Below are 19,100 nucleotides of genomic sequence, written 5' to 3' on the forward strand. Positions count from 1 at the left end.
GTTTCAACAAGTATATACAACTTGCAACCAGAGTACTTTAAAAATTACATAAAACAGTGTAATAGGCTGCATATTTAGACTATATAATAGTAATGTGATAAGGCCAAAACAAAATATAGGTGTGGTTACGGTTTGCCGACCGACTCTATTTATTCCCAGCGACCCTAAACATTTTATTCAGTTTAAAAAAAATTTTTAATTTAAAATTCCTGCTTCAAAAGGCACAACGCACATACTTCGGACATGGTTCGTAAATAAAATATTTCAAGAAAATAAAATGTTTTCCCTACCTATCTACCCTATTTTTTTCCGGCATGTAACGGTAACCACACATATATTTTGTTTTGGCCTAATGCAGCCACAAATACCAAGAAGGGGTCAGTAATTTCAACAATATTAACTACTAAAAACTATAATGTACACTAAAATTATTATGAACCCAAATTTCATGTTGTGTTCTAGAAAAACTACTACTACTAGGAAAACAGATGTGAATTCCAGAAAAGATCTTTTCTTATCATTTAACATGGCTGCATTCAAATGAATGGAGTGTTCGATGTGCATACAAAATTCACATTGCAGGTAATACATATGAAATATATACATGTACAAATTTGTAAAAATATAAATCCTGCGAGGAATGATTGGTATTGAAATATGCGTTAAAGGAGAGTATTAAAATACACATTGCTGGTTAACACAATAAACATTTTTATAGCACTTAAAAATAAATGAATTTCACTTCCCTATTTTATACTATGTCTAGTAAAATGGATTTTGTCTAAGAATAGCAATTCTGACAACATAAAAATCTATGATGCTAATATACAAGAATGTAGCTCACAGTACTTATTCTACTATCTATGCCAGACACAGAATACAATAAAAAAAGAAAATTACAAGACTGCACGTTTTCTATCAAGGACAGAAATGTATCGCACAGCCACTGGAAGTCACCATGTAAAAAACCGGCTCACTTCCTTTATTTGCGTGCTCGTGTCATTCTCCGAGTGACGGGCGACTTCGCTGGAGAGGTTGTTGTCAGCTTGGTGTTTCCTTTTCTTGCTTTTGGTGAAACTGCATAAAAATTATGTAAACATCATCATTGAGGCACTGTTTAGAGTAGCAATATCTATACAATCATGATTACTTTATTACTATTTTTGTAACACAGCCCACTTGCCATTATGTTGAATGTATTAGTAGCTGTATACATGGTAATAAATATCAAAACTAATGGAATAGGATTTAAAAAAATATGTGGGAATAGGAAAATTTAAAGAGAGTACTTGGATTGAAGTCTAAATTTTACATTTAGGAATCATTCATTCATGGAAAACATTAGCCCATTTCAGTTTTTCAAATGCAGATAAAAACAAATACTAGCCATAATGGTGTTAAACCAATTAAATTAATATAATACGCACACACAACAGATAAAATAAACGATTAGTTATAACTTACCTGTCGTGGCTTTTGTCGCCTTTATAGAAGTAGGCTTACGTTGCCCACGAGCAGATTTCTTCGCTGCAGTAGAGATGGCCTTTTCTGCCGATTGTAACACGTCAGTTGTTTTGCCTGCTTTACCTCTGTAATAAAAAAATATCAATAATTATCCTATGCTCAATGACACATTACATAACTTTAGAATAGTGGACTAGTGATGTTTTGATGATAAATTACAATTGAAAGCTGACCGTTTGCAGTCAACAATTAGATAATTAATCACAAAAATAATATTTTCTCATTTTTTAAAAGAAAACTAATCAAAAGCTGTGCATTCTTGATGGTCAGTGGCTCGCCGGATAGCTACTCTATGTGCATCAATAGAAAGTACCTTTGTGAAACTGGATTTAAACATGGTGCCAGAAACACAAATGCATCTGTGTGCTATGAAATTCTGCCATTCTAGGTTTGGTCTAGGAAATTGTCCCATCCATTGCTTCTTCTTAGATTGCTCCAACTAACACCTCCTTAACTGTCGCCTATTCTACCAGCTGCTCGTGTAACTTCATGCAGTATCATTTTATGATTTAATATAGTTCTTGGCCTATGGACCAAATATGCAATTAAATCATCTATTTTCTATTATCACTACGCCTATTGAAATGATTTATCAGATGGCAGTGTCTGCCACTCACGCGAGACTTATGTAACATCCACATAGAAGTTGAAATTCATTCAAATTTATAACCATAGTAGATTTTTGTAGATAACACATCGTACGAGTGTTCTAAGAAATATTAACTTATTACAGATACTCGCTGTCAAGCAAGGAATGTCTGCAAGTGCTCAGACCATTGGGAAAACGTGAGAACATATTATTAGCTTATCTGACGAAGTCAGATGCAGCTTGTAGAATCGCATGATTGTCCGTGCGTCCGTCCGTCCATGCGTCAACAGTTGGGCACAAATCTTAACCGCTCGACGTACGGTCACGATATTCGGGACGTCGGGGGGGATCATGAAAAGGACTCAGGATGACAAATTTGGGGGTCAAGGGTCAAAGGTCCAGAAGTGTAAACGGAGGGGGAATATTTCCCCCTTAACTTAAGGTATAGGAGGAAATACGGAATTGCGGCACAAAGCTTAACGGCTCGACCTATGCTCTTAATATTCGGTGTATAGTGTGATGGGCAGGAAACCCATCACCAGTGCGAAATTGGAAGTCACAGGTCAAAGGGCAGTGGGGAAAAGGTCAGATATCAGACATGGACTAATGGACAAAGTAAAAAACTTTTTTGTTTCAGCGCTGACCTACCATTTTTATCATTTTATTGAAAGGACCATGAAATGTGCTTTCCACTGCACGCGAAGAGTAAGTGTCTGATAACCTTTTGACCCTCAAGAGGAGGGTTAAACATGGATTCCTGAACTGCCTCAATGACGTCACAGTGTTCTCATGTTCATGGCACATCCATAATCTAGAAAGCCAATATGCCTGAATAGCCGAACGGGTACAGCACAGGCGTCACGGCTCAAAGGTCCTTTGATCGAATCCCATCAGATTTTTTATTATTTACCTGTTTTCTGTATTCTTTGTATTTTATCTTTATCCATTTAACAATTTTTTCCCGATTAACGCAAATATTTACATGATATATTTACAACAATTTAATAACAACAAATAATTTTTACAATTACTTAAAAAAAAAATTGGGTTAGGTTTAGGGCAGGGCTCGAATTAACCGACGGCACCGACGGCAATTGCCGTCGGTGCCCCTATCAATCGCCGTACTGCCCCTGAAAATCCACCCCGACTGACGGCAGTCACCTGCCTTGCCATTTTGTGTAATTGCCGTCGGTGCCCTTTAATCTACTGCCTTAGTTTCGTTTTTAGTCGAGTCAACATAACACGTGCGCGTGCGTGCTGTAGTTGCAATGATGAGCTTAAAACCGATAGTCGCAGGAGGAAATAATAACAGCATCGGATAATTATTCGCTCCTGATAGCGGGCATGTAACATTTCTTGTTAAGTCACTGTACTTCCATTAGCAGAGGGGGGTACAGGGGTCGGTGTTACGGTGTAAGCTTACATGGGGGCATATTGTTTTGTACATTAAAAGCAAGACGATGTTGATGTACTAATTTGTTATGAGTTTTCCTTTATTTTACAAAAGTGCGTTTGTGCCCTTCTCAAATTTTGAGAGTTGCCTTGGTGCCTTTTAAAATTGCCTCTGTGCCTTCCATTTTAAAGAAAATTCAAGGCGATTTCTCACATGCCCTAAAAAAATTGCCTTGTCCTTCTTGTCGCTTAATTCGAGTCCTGGGTTAGGGTTAGGGTCACAATGCACCATAAAACAGGAGTTTCAGGCACGCGATTTGTATCAACCAATGGGATTTGAGAGGTATGCAGAATGCAGAAGGTTGCTGAAATTATGTGTACACAACTGCGTATCTGCATATATGCGCCTAAAGCCTAGGACACACTGTGCGATTTTCTACACTGGCCGCTTGCGATCCGCCGATCGATAAATACGGTGCCAGGTCGAAAAACCGGGCGGAAACATTCAACATGTTGAATACGAGCGATGCCCCGGGCGTATGGGATCGCGAGGGAAATACGCAATACCGCTACACGATCGCAAGCGGCCAGTGTAGAAAATCGCGCAGTGTGTCCTAGGCTTAACAAAGGTGTCACTATGCATGACTTAAATGTTACGTTTATAACCGTAGCAACAGACCTCAGATGAGCCCAGACGCTCTGCGGCTCTTGTTATAATATAAAGGCAATCAAATTCCAGTTTGTCACGCATGTGCATTCTCTGATCTCCACATTTACCAATGTTATAATTTCATAAAAATCAATTTCCAACTCTATTGTGATCAGTAAATAATGAAAATCATGCCTGATAACATCGTAATAGTTGCGAATCTAAAAATCATCTGATCGAAAAATCATCTCAACCAAAAGATCCTAACCTTAATACAAATAGTCGCTGCAATAAATCACACATACACAAAAGCCCAATATGACTTAATATTATTACCTGCGCTTTGATGCCTGCAGATTGGCACTTTTAGATGTCTCAATTGCACCTTTTTTGCTCCTCTTGGCAGGTGGAGAAGACATTTCTCTGGGCTCTGGTTCCTGTTTCACTGGTGATGGCAGTGTCAGTTTCTCTCCTACCTCTGTACTTTCACTCCTATTTAATTAAGACACCTTTCATGCTAGTTGCTGTTTTGACGCCATGAAGGATATGACAACACATAAAGCAAGGGTGAAATATATAGAACCCTACTTCCAGTTGGACTTGGAAGTCTTTACTAGTAACATGTAGCAAGCACTTACCCCTTAGTAGCAGTCTTGGATCCTTTCCGGGATCTTGGAACCTTAACAAGATCTGCTGGTGCATGGTCAACAGCCTTTCTCTTGCCTAAACCTTTTTCCACAACTGTAACAGATTGCTCTATTGCGTCTGTCAATGCGCCTTTTGCCCTACGACGCCTACTGGAGAGGGCAGGAGACGATTTCAAAGGACTGGCTTCAAACGATACAGCTTTGCCTCGCTTGGGTTTAGCAACTGGAGAAATAAGTGCTGTATTCACACGTCTGGACTTGCCTGTCTGTTTTGGATTCGATTTTTCAGAAACTGGTGACTTGGCTGGGTTTACTATTGCTTTAGCAGCACGCTTGCCCCTGCCTGTCTGTTTTGGAGGTGAAGGCTCGGGAACTGGTGACTTGGCTGGGTTTACTATTGCTTTAGCAGCACGCTTGCCCCTGCCCGTCTGTTTTGGAGGTGAAGGCTCAGGAAGTGGTGAGCTGGCAGACTTTACTATTGCTTTAGCAGCACGCATTCTCCTGCCTGTCTGCTTTGGAGTTGAAGGCTCAGGAACTGGTGATTTGGCTGGCTTCACTGCAGCTTTAGCAGCACGCTTGCCCCTGCCTGTCTGTTTTGGAGGTGAAGGCTCGGGAACTGGTGACTTGACTGGGGTCACTATTGCTTTAGCAGCACGCTTGCCCCTGCGTGTTTGTTTTGGTAGTGAAGGCTCAGGAACTGGTGACTTGACTGGTGTTACTATTGCTTTAGCAGCACGCTTGCCTCTGCTTTTTTGTTTTGGAGGTGAAGGCTCAGGAATTGGTGAGCTGGCAGACTTTACTATTGCTTTAGCAGCACGCGTTCTTCTGCCTGTTTGCTTTGGAGTTGAAGGCTCAGGAACTGGTGACTTGGCTGGCTTCACAGCAGCACGCTTCCCTTTGCCTGTCTGTTTCGGAGGGGAAGGCTCAGGAAGTGGTGAGCTGGCAGACTTTACTATTGCTTTAGCAGCACACGTTCTCCTGCCTGTCTGTTTTGGAGTTGAAGGCTCGGGAACTGGTGACTTGACTGGGGTTACTTTAGCAGCACGCTTGCCTCTGCCTGTCTGTTTTGGAGGTGAAGGCTCGGGAACTCGTGACTTAACTGGGGTTACTATTGCTTTAGCAGCACGCTTGCCTCTGCCTGTCTGTTTTGGACTTGAAGGCTCGGGACCTGGTGACTTGACTGGGATTGCTTTAGCAGCACTCTTGCCTCTGCCTGTCTGTTTTGGACTTGAAGGCTCGGGACCTGGTGACTTGACTGGGGTTGCTTTAGCAGCACGCTTGCCTCTGCCTGTCTGTTTTGGAGGTGAAGGCTCGGGAACTGATGACTTGACTGGGGTTACTATTGCTTTAGCAGCACGCTTGCCTCTGCCTGTCTGTTTTAGAGGTGAAGGCTCGGGAACTGGTGACTTGACTGGGGTTACTATTGCTTTAGCAGCATGCTTGCCCCTGCCTGTCTGTTTTGGAGTTGAAAGCCCGGGAACTGGCGACTTGACTGGGGTTGCTTTAGCAGCACGCTTGCCTCCGCTCGTTTGTTTTGGAGGTGAGGGCTCGGGAACTGGTGACTTGACTGGGGTTACTATTGCTTTAGCAGCATGCTTGCCCCTGCCTGTCTGTTTTGGAGTTGAAAGCTCGGGAACTGGTGACTTGACTGGGGTTACTATTGCTTTAGCAGCATGCTTGCCCCTGCCTGTCTGTTTTGGAGTTGAAAGCTCGGGAACTGGTGACTTGACTGGGGTTGCTTTAGCAGCACGCGTGCCTCCGCTCGTTTGTTTTGGAGGTGAAGACTCAGGAACTAGTGATCTGGCTGGTGTTACTAGAGCTTCAAGGTCGTGCATGTCTCTTGATGGCTGTTTTTTAGGGGAAATCTTTGCATCAGGCGTTTCAACCTTTTGCCTTTTAGGAGGCTTCTTTGTAGTGGAGCTAGCCTTCCTCTTCAGAGATGGCTCTGGCTGACTTGGAGTCTTCATCAAATCACTGATCCCTGACAGCTCTGCTTCCGAAAGCTGCTTGGGTGTTTTCATAAGCTCTCTTATGCCCGTTAAGCATGGGCTCTCGACTCTTTTAGGCGTTCTGCTAAGCTCCCGAATGCCCACCAATTGTGGACTTGTTGCAACCTTTGCAGTTCTCATAAGCTCTTTAACACCTGTTATTTGAGGACTAACAATATCTTTAGGTGTTTTCATAACTTCTTTGACACCTATGAGCACTGGACTGGATTGCAATGTTGGAGACTTCATCATCCTTTTAACAGCAGCCAAGTTTGGACTTCTAGTAGACTTAGGTGTTTTCATTAGCTTTTTAATTCCACCAACTTTTGGACTAACCACCTGTTTTGGAGTTTTCATCATTTCCCGCACTAATTTTTTGCCTGTCGATTTTGGAGTAACTGATTTTCTCCCACTTTTCTGCATCTGTCCTGACACAGGAGACATGGCTGTCATAGACTTTCTTGGAGATTTCCTTTTCACTGAACTAGTGGTTGGATGACTCTGGGGTGTCATTTGTGTCCTTTTAACTTTAGGTGTTTTCATTAGCTCTGTGACACCAGTAAAGCTAATATCAGCAGCTTTCTCCATTGGAGCAGACATATTTTTCTTACCTTTCCTGTATACTTTAGGTGTCTTGGTAACTTTCTTGTGTATCATGATGTTTTCAGGGGACACAGCATGGCCTGTGCTATTTACCTCTGGAGTTTTAGGAACCTTACGTACCTTACTGGGTGTCTTGGCAGCCTTTGCTGAATTAATAAATGCCTTCTTAACTACAATATTTCGCTTTGCTCTTGCAATAGCCTTCTTCACAAGCTTTTTCTTGTGAGTAGCTTTTGTTACACCTTTCAGAGCAATTCCTTCACGAACAACATCAGCCCAAGATATCACTGGCATAGCTTTAACTCCTTTTGATTGTGTAGTCTTTCTTGTGCTTCCTTTTGGAGTCGTTTTCATCTTTCTTGCTGATCCTATTACTTTTCTAACTGACCTTGGAGTAGCGATTACGACTTTTTTCTTTTGTACCGAAGCTTTTGTAGTTTCTTTAACAGCAGGCTTTGGAGTATTCACCTTAGATTTATTGGGTGTCTTCTGTTTTGGAGTACGTTTGGGTGTGTTCTGTTTTGGAGTACGTTTGGGTGTGTTCTGTTTTGGAGTACGTTTGGATGTGTTCTGTTTTGGAGTACGTTTGGGACTCTGTACTGCAATCTTCTGTTTTGGAGTTACCTTGGGCATTTTTGCTATCGGACTTATTGTAACAAGCTCTGGAGATGTATTCATTTTGGGTGTGACCTGCTTTGGAGTTTTCTTAGGAGTTTTTTGTTTTGGAGTTTGTTTTATTGTCTTCTGTTTAGGACTTTGATTTGGGGTCTTCTGTGTTGGTGTTACCTTAGGCATTTTCAGTGCTGGACTTATCCTAGCACGCTCTGGAGATGCAGTCATTTTTGGAGTCACCTGTTTTGGAGTTTGTTTCGGTGTCATCTTTTTTGGAGTTTGTTTCGGTGTCTTCTCTTTTGGAGTTTGTTTCGGGGTCTTCTGTTTTGGAGTTTGTTTCGGTGTCTTCTGTTTTGGAGTTTGTTTTGGTGTCTTCTGTTTTGGACTTTGATTTGGTGCCTCCTGTTTTGGACTTTGTTTTGGTATCTTTTGTTCTGAAGTTACCGTAGATGTTTTTAGCACTGGACTCATCAAAGCAAGCTCTGGAGAAGCAGTTACTTTAGGTGTCATCTGTTTTGGGGTCTTAATCGGTTCTTGATTTACAGGTGTATTAAGTGCCTTCTGCTTCGGAGTCCTTTTAGGTGTCTTTGATGGAGTATTTTGTACTGCACATGGTGAATCTGCTTTCTTATTAGGGGTCTTCTGCACTGGAGTCTCTTTAACAACTTGACGAGGAGATGTTTTAGGTGTCTTCAAGTTTGGACTTTTTTCACTTCGATTTTGTGCAGGAGACTTTTTGGGCATCTTCTGTTTTGGACTCACAGTCGCCACCTCTGCATTTGGACTGCTACTCATTTTGTTTGAAGTGTTTTTCGGAGACATTTCCATCATATGGACAGAGGTATCGACTGCAGGACTCTTCCCATCACTTTCTTCTGAGATAATTCTGTGAGACAGGCTGTTCCGGTTTCCACTCTTGACAGGAGTAGAATTAGAGGTCACAGGCATTGACCGTCGAGATGGCAGTGCCCCCCGTCTGACAGGCGTAGACGGTGGCAGATCTTGGTCAAACTGTTCCGGGCTTAAGTTGGGACCAAACGAAATCCTTGTTCGCTTTGTAGGTGGTGAAATCTTTAATTTAGGCTCTACCGTCTTGCGTTTCTGTCCACTGGATACTGTAGTTTTCCCTATAAAAATCGAGCATGTAGGTAATCACAAGAATATATACAAGACACCATGAACGATAAGAACAAGAGCGTATAAAGAAGGAGAGCATACAACGGTGAAATGCTGAAACCATGTTGCAGTATTAGTCAAATTAATAAACTTTGCCCGTTTTATTTTGACGATTCTTTGCAGTATTATTGATCAGCTGTCCTACCTTGTTAATATAAAATAAACTGCATGTCCCTAAGATGCCCCTACGCTGAGATAATGAGCGGTGAAAATCTGGTATTTTCGCCGAAAACCGTCTCTCGCTTTGAGATAACTTCGGGAAACCTCGCGTGTTTCCGTCAATGATTGACAAATGGAATGAATGACATCTGTTATTGGTTGCCATAGTGACGACCCCCACCTGTGCCCACCTCACGCTGGATGTATAGTAATCTCTGTAGTACTGACGTGAGGCAGCGCTACCATGGCGCTACACAGCGGCGACCGGAAGCAATACACTGGCCACAAAGCGAGAGACAGTCGCAGTAAACAGTGATCTCGAGCCGATTTTCGGCGAAAATACCAGATTTTCACCGCTCATTATCTCAGCGTAGGAGCATCGTAGGGACATGCGGTTTGTTTTATATTAATAAGGTAGGACAACTGATCAATAATACCGCAAGAAGAATCGTCAAAATAAAACGGGCAAAGTTTCTTAATTCGACTAATACTGCAACATGGTTTCACAATTTCACCGTTGTACGCTCTCCTTTATACGCTCTTGATAAGAACAAGAGTAGATAATAACACAAGAGTGAGACACCCGATTCCCGCATTTTTAACCGATTTTTCTCATCAAAATTTGCCACCAATAAAGAAGCACGTGTATACGTTCCTCAGCTTATTATGACCACTAATCACTCACCTTCGTGGTACTGATATTCGTTTACATATATTTGCTAGCGTATTGCTGTAAATCGTAATCTTGCATGAGCTGAATTCGCACAATTTACCGCTATTGTGTGAGGTGTTATGACAAATTTTGAAGCTATAGTGGCGCCAATATTTAGCAACGGACAGTTTCCAAATCATTCGTGCCCCGATAGGGTTGAGAGACAATCTAAATTTCGCATTTTGATCTCGTGAGGGACCGCGAGACGCGCTCAGTTATTGTGATCGCAACACAAGAAATTGACATACTATTGTAAGCCGGCGAAACCCCACACGCCAGGGAAAGTTATGGCAATGTGAGAACGCAACCGGTGTCAGGAGAATGTATGAAACAGGGACGGGAGAGTCAGCGGCAGGACGGAGGTCAAAGAGAGCCGTGACTCAAGATGGCGCCGTCTAGCTGGAAGCCCGGTCATGAATCCCCGAATCCTTGCGCATTGTGACAGCCTAGACACTAACCAGATGATCTATGACATCAGGGCAGGAATTGGGCCATGGAATCCGGCCAAGCGCGCACCGCGCATATTCGGTAGCGGGAGATAGCAGTAGGAATCCGCACTCTGCCGTGTTCGGGAGGGCCGGGTGGTCAGAAGGGGAGCGAAAGGAGATCTGTGACGTAAGGGAAGAAACGCGATCGCGGACCGGGGTGCGCCGTATAAATAGCGGAAGCCACCGTTCTCGGGACAGGCTTCTGGTGCCAGCGACCCGCTGAGGAATGGGTAGTGTGTAGTAACCGCTCTTGCTTTCAGTAGTGCACGGAAACCTCATGTATTGTATTAGAGATTTAGTAAACCACCAGTGAACGTTACTTCTTGTCTTGTTTTATCTCTATCAGTCGATTACAGACCTACTACGGTAGTGTGAATCAAACGTCTACATTTAGTGCAGGACCAGTCGAACTTGGGTATTCCTTTGCCAAACAACAAACTAAAGGTACTATAGCTATACGATGCACGAAAGTCGAGAAGAACACTGAGTGAAGACAGCTGTATCGATGATGAAGAAGAAGATGAAGAAGAAGAAGGAGGAAGAAGATGAAGAAGAAGAAGAATAATAAGAGGAAGAAAGAAGAAAGGAACATTGACATGCTTGGCAGATACCGCAGTGATTGTGACATTCGTTATGCAGAGTTTCGCCATACGAGCAAAATGTATGGAAATGCATAGTGACAGTGATATGCCGCTGCAAATAGCGCATATAAACCAGAACTTATCTTGTACGACCTGGCTACGGAAGAAGCAGGGACGACGCAGAAACACGCGCGATTCAGCTACACGCAAGGACCGACAGGAAGCAGCTGATGCCGGACAGCGACAATATAGCGAGATATCAGTTGAAAAGACAACAAATGATCAAGGAGATAGTTCGAGGCGGGTGAGTGAAACAAGTTCTTGTGTCGGCATAAATAGATTTCGTATTAAACTAGCTTTAAAAGGTACGAGCGTATTACTTAGCGAAATATTAAAGCACTTTTCTCCACCTATAACTACCGCCATTATCCCCTCCACCACCCTCAACATCCTATTATTTTATTACGTTAGCCATGACTGATTTACCTATAACCTTTGACCTCCGTCCCGCCGCTGACTCTCCCGTCCCTGTTTTATACATTCTCCTGACACCGGTTGCGTTCTCGCATTGCCATAACTTTCCCTGGCGTGTGGGGTTTCGCCTGCTTACACTATTTTACATAAGTAATAATACAATAATAAAAATATTCTCTGTAGTAGTTTGCAGTAAGTATCACATTACGCACGCGCAGGTAATCAAGTACATTAAACCCCACATTAAAAACACATTTAAAATAATTTGGAAACAGTCCGTTGCTATATATTGGCGCCACTATAGCTTCAAAATTTGTCTTAACACCTCACACAATAGCGGTAAATTGTGAGAATTCAGCTCGTGCAAAATTACGATTTACAGCAATACGCTAGCAAATATATGTAAACGAATATCAGTACCACGAAGGTGAGTGATTAGTGGGCATAATAAGCTGAGGAACATATACAACTTTCTTCTTTATTGGTGGCAAATTTTGATGAGAAAAATCGGTTAAAAATGCCGGAATCGGGTGTCTTACTCTTGTGTTATTATCTACTCTTGATTAGAACCATCTCCCAAACATACATATTTTATTTTTGGCATTTTAATTGGAATGTTCAATGAAAGAGAATGGGAAATGACATCACTCTATGAAGCATATAAATGTCTAAAGGCAATAAAAACACTACTGTTAATAAGCATACATCGGTTACAGGGTTCTCCCCAGAATAAAATTGAAACAGGGGGAGGGGAGAGGGGGGGAAAGGAAACTAGGGGGGTCCGGGGAGCGTGTTTTTTTACCGTAATGCGTAAAATCGCCACCACACCATAGACGGTATTTGGGATACTTGTATATAAGACAGCCAAGTCGGTACAGTTTGTGTAAAAGGTTTGGGACAGTGTGACTGTTTGTATTTGTGTGTGGTCTGCAGTCTGCAGTGCATGCGTAGTGTAGGACGTTTACTCATTAGTGGTACCGTAAAAATACACGCCTCCGAGGGCCTGGTCGAATGGGAATTCTTAATGATCGATTCCCGCGCTGTCAAACTTTTATTGTGGTGGAATTTAATCGGGGCGGAGGTAATTTAAACGGGGTGCAACGATTGAAACGTGGGGGGAGTTTTCCTAAACGGGGCGGGCGCGCCCGGTTTGCGCAACGTAGGGAGAACCCTGGGTTACAATATAGTGAAATCTTGTTATTGTATATTCAAATGGTGACATTTTTATAGAAATAGTGACCTTGGTCTTGATCCTCAAACGGAAATTTGTTTGTCGTAAATTTTTTGGGAGAATGAGATATGCTAGAGCAATGATACTATGTGAACATATGTACATATTGGCAGAACTTTACTGGAAGGGGACAATAAGATATGTACAGTTAAGATAACATTGAAGCTATCTTACTATTAAACTGTTCACTGTACATCTGCAATAGTTTCACACAGTTCATAGATTGTCTTCACATAGAAATAGTACCTTTAGTGTTTGGTGACGGTGACACCTGCTTAGTAGACTTTCTACAATCATCAGTGGACTCAATAATTGTCTCAGCACTTCTTCGGAGATCACTTATGCTCTTTCTCAGTGGTACAGACTTGGGGGGTTGTCTAGGACTGCTGTACTGTGGTGCCTTATGGTTATAAACAGAGAAAACACTGAAAACCAGTGGCAACTAGAACACATATATATAAAAATTTAAATAAACACCACACACTTCCCATTTCACCCCCACTTTTTATGACTCTCATATACACAATGAACGCATATTCCCACTTACACGACACAGATGTGCACATGCGCGCACGGACGCACACATATACACAAACACAAGTATTGGTCTGACTGAGATGATGTTCAGCTAACCCAAGTTCATTGAGAGCTAAATAATCAAATTCGAAATTCCATGCTCATGTTTTACTTTGTACGTACTTCTGTCAAGGAATGTTGCAGAGCACCATAAAAAATTCAATTCTTTTAAATTTCACAATGATTAATAACTAGTAGAAATTATCTGGAAATGGCTATATGTTGGTTGATTGAAAATTATTTTAAAAATCATTGTCGATTGTTTGCATTTCCAGAGCTATTAAAAGCTAAACATTAGATTTCTCATCTAAAGATTCCATTTAGAGTACTTAATTATTTGTGTAATTGATTATTGATACAAACTTCAAAAAATCACCAATTCATGAAAATATAACAGATTCCCAGTGCTAGTTGGGAACATATATATATTCAACCACCTTGCAATACATTTCAACTTAATGTCCGCACAAGTGCAAGGGTTGCATAAGTAACTAGAGCACTCGGAGAGCGCAGACCTCCGCCAAGTACAGTGATGATGTCATTGTATGAGCGACATAGGGCTCATACATTGACCTGGTTTCACATTGCAGTTCTACGTTTGCTGGTGCTGGTTTCAGTTTCAGTTACAATTGGCGAAACTCATGATAAAATGTACCTGGTTTGCGTTTCTTATCGAATGGCATTGCATCATTTGTTAACACCTACAAGCAATATTGCAATGATGAAAATTTTTATTAATTTTATTAATTAATCCGGATCACCACCAAAATGTATCAATTTCTAAAGTTATCCCCTTCTGACCGCTATCCTGAAAATTTAATTAATTAATTGGATCCGGATCACCACCAAAATCTCATCAATTCTAAGTTAGGCGATTTCTGACCTATCCTGGAAATTTTATGACAATCCGTCCATAACATTTTCAGTTAGGCTGTACACAAACCCACAAACCAACAAACAAACACTCGCCGGTGAAAACATAACCTCTTGCCAACCCCTTGGCGGAGGTAATAACAGAGTAAGTAGCGAATAAGTGTATGAATAAAGATTATTCTCGGGCAAAATCGACCATAAATGACTTGCCTAAATAGCACATTTACATACCTTGCGACCACTGCTTCGCCTTTTCTCGCCAACATCAGACTTGGGAGGAGTGATTCGAGATAATGACTTCTGTAGAGGTGACAGGGACATCTGCTTATTCTTCTCGGGACTTGATTGCTTGTCACCAGGTGTTGGAGGTTTTGCTTTTGGCGACAATATTTTTCCATCTTGGCTCAATTGATCACTGCGTGTTGTCAGTGGGCTCTTTGGTGTAGTCCTCACTGGTGTTCTTTTAGGGAAAGCTTGCTTGGATGGGGACGGAGTAGGCTTTGACTTAGGTGTCAGCATTTTCGAGTACAAGGGTTGAGATCGGGTTGGTGATTTTGTGGATGGTATCTTCACTGGCACTTGATCTGGGGTTGTGCGATAGGGAGACCCTGGAGGGAACTCAAACCGAAAGGAACGATCGATAACAGTAAAGACATCCCTATGAAAAACCCTGATGCCACCAACAACAGACTTCCCATTAAGAACAGTCTGGTTTACTTGGCTGAGATTTGTCAAAGAAATCTGAAATATAAAGGAATGATGCTTTAATATTACAAGTCTTTTATGCACTCCTGACAAAGAACATCAGTCTATAGCCTGCCCATCAAACAGTAACATACAGGGTATCTCACGATACGACACATACCACGATACTTTTAAGAGTAACTACCCAGCAAACTATACACTTTAACTGGTAGTCTACCAAGCATATGAATGCTTACAAATCAGTATCGTGGCGCGTGTCGTAAACAACTGCTATTGATTCAATCAGAAGTATATAGATAATAGGGAAGGAGTGTGACTTCAATAAACATGAGAAATTCGTCATTTACTAGCCTTAAGGCCCGCTTAGGTCGGCCTTACGACCTAGTCGCCGACAAGATTTGAATATCGTACGTCAAAAACCGGCCAGATCGCCGATAAAAACATCGGCGACCAAACTTGACATGAGTTCTCTTATGATCGAAAATACGGTCGCCGACTGCGATCGCAGGAATAGAACATGTTCTATTTCTATGCGGTGGTCGGCGACAAATCGTGAGTGGCAGCCAATCACCGCACCGTGTCGAGTCTCATGATTATCAAAAGTGACGTGATTAACAAAATGGCAGCCTACACAGCACTCGTCAGCAGTTTACAAACCCTTTCTCAAATATATATTAAGTTTTCCGTATATCACATTAATTTTTTTTCTGCACATGATTATAACGATTTTCAGAAAATTGAGGATAGATTTACGAAGTTACCTGATGTTTACTGGTAAGCGCCATTTTGTTGGTCACGTACGTGACTCGTTTTATGTAGACTGGTCCCGGCATCAAGCTTGCTCTGTTTGTGCTAAAGAACTGCTTGTGCTAGTACAAATACTGGGGCCGCGAACCCGTCTACGTTTCCTGCGAGAACACTACGATCTGATCGGCGATGTATAGCGTGAAGGCACTTCAAGTCGACGTGAGTGTTGCTACGCGTGCGTGGGGGGCATACCAGCTGTAAATAGGTCAAAGACTTGCTCGCCGAGTGTTGCGTCGATGTCCAATCTCCCAGCGAGCCACACCGCATCGCCGAGGGCACAAGAGTGTACAAGAGTCGTTTGTAGCTGCCTATTGTTTCAAGTTAGGCGGGTTATGGATTCGTTTTGCTGGCAACAGAATTGAGAATCGTGTCGTACGTTTTAGTCTGTATCTCCGGATTGCGGGTGTATACAAGGAATTGATTTTGCACGATGCTAGGCGAATGTACTGTCAGGGTTCTCCCCAGGATGAAATTGAAACAGGAGAGGGGGAGGGGAGGGGGGAAACTAGAGGAGTCCGGGGGGGGCGTGTTCTTTTACCGTACCACTAATGCGTAAAATGCGTTTCCCAAACGGGGGGGGGGGGGTTCCCAAACGGGGCGGGCGCGCCCGGTTTGCGCAACGTAGGGAGGGGCCTGCTGTGTACGATTTAAGCTCAAGTTAGTTGAGTTACGCGTAGTAAATCATAGGTATTCTAAGGCTAGTAAATGACGAATTTCCCTTGTTTATTGAAGTCACACTCCTTCCCTATTATCTACTTCTGATTCATTGTACTGAAAATTGTGTCATGAATACTTCTTTTGTTTTCTGATGAAATTAAGCTACCAAATGATATGGATTTCATTCAGTATTGATACGTGTATCTTGAATAGTCAAACCCAAGAACTGCCAAGAAATTCCTAATATTAAAACAAAACTAAAAACACCAAAGTCTCAGGAAATTTCTGTTGCAAATGATGGCCAGTTGTTAAGAGTTGTTTTTTTTTCAAACCACATTAATCCTACATTATCGTCCATACTTCATTCAACTGTTCAATGTGAAACTCGGGTTAAGCATGGGCGACTGTATTTACTATTTACAATTACAAATCGGGGGGAAAACAGGGCGTGAAGGCGAAAACAACTTCCTTATGGACAGAGGAAATAGGACAATACTGTTAGACAGGGAAGAAGTGGAACTGTTAGGTTTTCTAAAGTTTCTGCTAGTAAGTTTTGCTGCCTGCTTTGCATCTGGCAGCACGTATTTCAAAAAATACCAGATTTTCACCGCTCATTATCTCAGCGTAGAGGCATCGTAGGGACATGCGGTTTGTTATATATTAATAAGGTAGGACAGCTGATCAATAATACTGCAAAGAATCATCAAAATAAAACGGGGAAAGTTTATTAATTCGACTAATACTGCAACATGGTTTCAGCATTTCACCGTTGTACGCTCTCCTTCTGTATACGCTCTTGAATATATATATAACATACATGGTAAACAATTTAATAAACATTACCTCGCCGTTTTCATTTACGTCAATGCGACAATGTTCCTTAGAGACATTTGGAAGCTGTATGCGTATATCACATTCATTGCTCCTGTATCAAAATAAAACATTGATATATTAACTAGTGAAGCTTAAACCCAAATGAATTATTCGATATTAAATAGCAAAATGCCCACCCCTTGGCCTTATCATTTCCTTTAACTGAATGTAGTAGACCATAATTTATACTCTTTACAGTTTAGATACTTTAGATGAATATCTGACATGTCTTTGACTATCTAACCACCAGAGTTGGCCACCAATAAAGAACTTGACAAAAACCATGATCTTTTAGTTTTAAAGATATGGGCTATCACAATATATGCAAGTTTTGATACAAGTTATACACTTAGTGATACATTTTTAGTATTGTACTATTTATATAGTTGCATTACATAACCAATGTACTAATAGTCTTAATCTTAACTCTATGTGGAATATCATAACTGACATGGTTTTCATATTTCATGCTTGTAGCCATTATAGGAAATTTACACTATGCTACACAAAATATAACTTACGAATCAATGATTTGGCTATGTAAATCAAAATGTTTCACTTAAATGAAAAAAACACCTATCTGCAATTCTAAAACAACTGACAATCTTACCTCCCAAATAAGCACTGTGGTACTGTTAGTGGGAAATGTGCACCATCCTGGTCATTTCTCTTTATTACAACTATTTTCCCATACAGCGGCATCCTGGAAAAGATCACATTTATATAAAGGTGTCAATTGGTATATTATTTAAACATAAAAATTGTACTATATCATCGACTCATCACATATTATTTAAAGCATGTCTGTACAATAACCTCATAAATATTAGTCTTCAAAGTCCAATGGACTATATCAAAGACAGATGGAGACAAAGTTGGGCCCAAGCCTAGTTTTACACCCCAAATTAGTTTAGATGCGAAAACATATTGCAGGGGTCCAAAACTATCCTTGATACCTAGGTTGATCAATTTGACAGATCAATGCTGCAGATTGCAGTAGAAAAAGCCTCAAATTTGCAATTAACTAAATAGGAACGGAGAAAATTCCAATTGATGCGGAATGACACAAAACTTGATATAAATAGATTAATAATATTACATTGAATAATGGATGCCATGAGTCTTTCAAGTTTCAACATATATCCTCATAACCTCATAAATAGTAGTCTACAAAAGTCCAAGTAGTCAGGTCCCTTAGTGCAAAATATGGGCCGAATCGTTACAGTCCTGACTGACAAAAGTCTCAAACTTGGCACAGTTGTAGCTTATGGCAGAACTATAATTATTAGAGGGAGTGCCCAATGCAGATATTCCTTAGAAGTGAATTACAGATGATTAAATGTTTGAACCACCCGACTCCGAACCCCCCAACCGCGCCCGTCTGTATACAATGTGCCAGTACAGGCGGGCGCGGTAGAGGGGTTCGGAGTCGGGTGGTTCGAACATTTAAAGGCATACTAGGCCCATTGATTATGCAATGTTGACGAATGCTAGAGTAACTAGCACCTTGTGTAGTTAATAACTAACTAGAAAGGGCAGTTGTCGCCAACTACATGTATCCCCCATGTTCTCCCCAAAATGTGTAAGCAGGGTTGAAAATAACTCGCCGATCCGGTGATCCGACGGCTTTTTCAGCTTCGGATCAACACCGGATCATGAAAAATAAAACATCGGTGATCCGACTGGATCACCGAAAAATATTTACATGCTATACCTTTCTATGCCTACTTATTAATATTATAGAACTGTCTGTGCAACACTCAGACTCAGACTGAGAAAGAGAT

General features: G+C 41.4%; 1 protein-coding gene across 5 annotated transcripts in view; it reads right to left on the minus strand.

The window, feature by feature from the left end:
- Positions 1-278: 278 nt before the first annotated feature.
- The window catches only part of LOC106805607 (nascent polypeptide-associated complex subunit alpha, muscle-specific form-like), a 26,511-nt gene continuing 7,689 nt past the window's right edge, over positions 279-19,100 (minus strand). The window contains exons 2-10 of one of the 5 annotated variants that reach the window (XM_014807282.1): positions 17,927-18,019; positions 17,287-17,368; positions 14,506-15,015; positions 13,072-13,225; positions 6,485-9,131; positions 4,793-6,403; positions 4,491-4,646; positions 1,465-1,589; positions 279-1,077 (exon numbers count right to left, since the gene is read on the minus strand). In XM_014807282.1, the coding sequence (XP_014662768.1) occupies positions 983-1,077; positions 1,465-1,589; positions 4,491-4,646; positions 4,793-6,403; positions 6,485-9,131; positions 13,072-13,225; positions 14,506-15,015; positions 17,287-17,368; positions 17,927-18,018 (5,472 nt within the window). In that variant the 5' untranslated portion in view covers position 18,019 and the 3' untranslated portion in view covers positions 279-982. Of the gene's footprint in view, positions 1,078-1,464; positions 1,590-4,490; positions 4,647-4,792; positions 9,132-13,071; positions 13,226-14,505; positions 15,016-17,286; positions 17,369-17,926; positions 18,020-19,100 lie in introns of all 5 variants that reach the window. The other 4 variants (XM_014807281.1, XM_014807280.1, XM_014807279.1 and 1 more) reach the window with 4 other exon arrangements.

Source organism: Priapulus caudatus, unplaced genomic scaffold (genome assembly GCF_000485595.1).
Source record: "Priapulus caudatus unplaced genomic scaffold, Priapulus_caudatus-5.0.1 Scaffold120, whole genome shotgun sequence".
Classification (NCBI taxonomy): domain Eukaryota; kingdom Metazoa; phylum Priapulida; class Priapulimorpha; order Priapulimorphida; family Priapulidae; genus Priapulus; species Priapulus caudatus.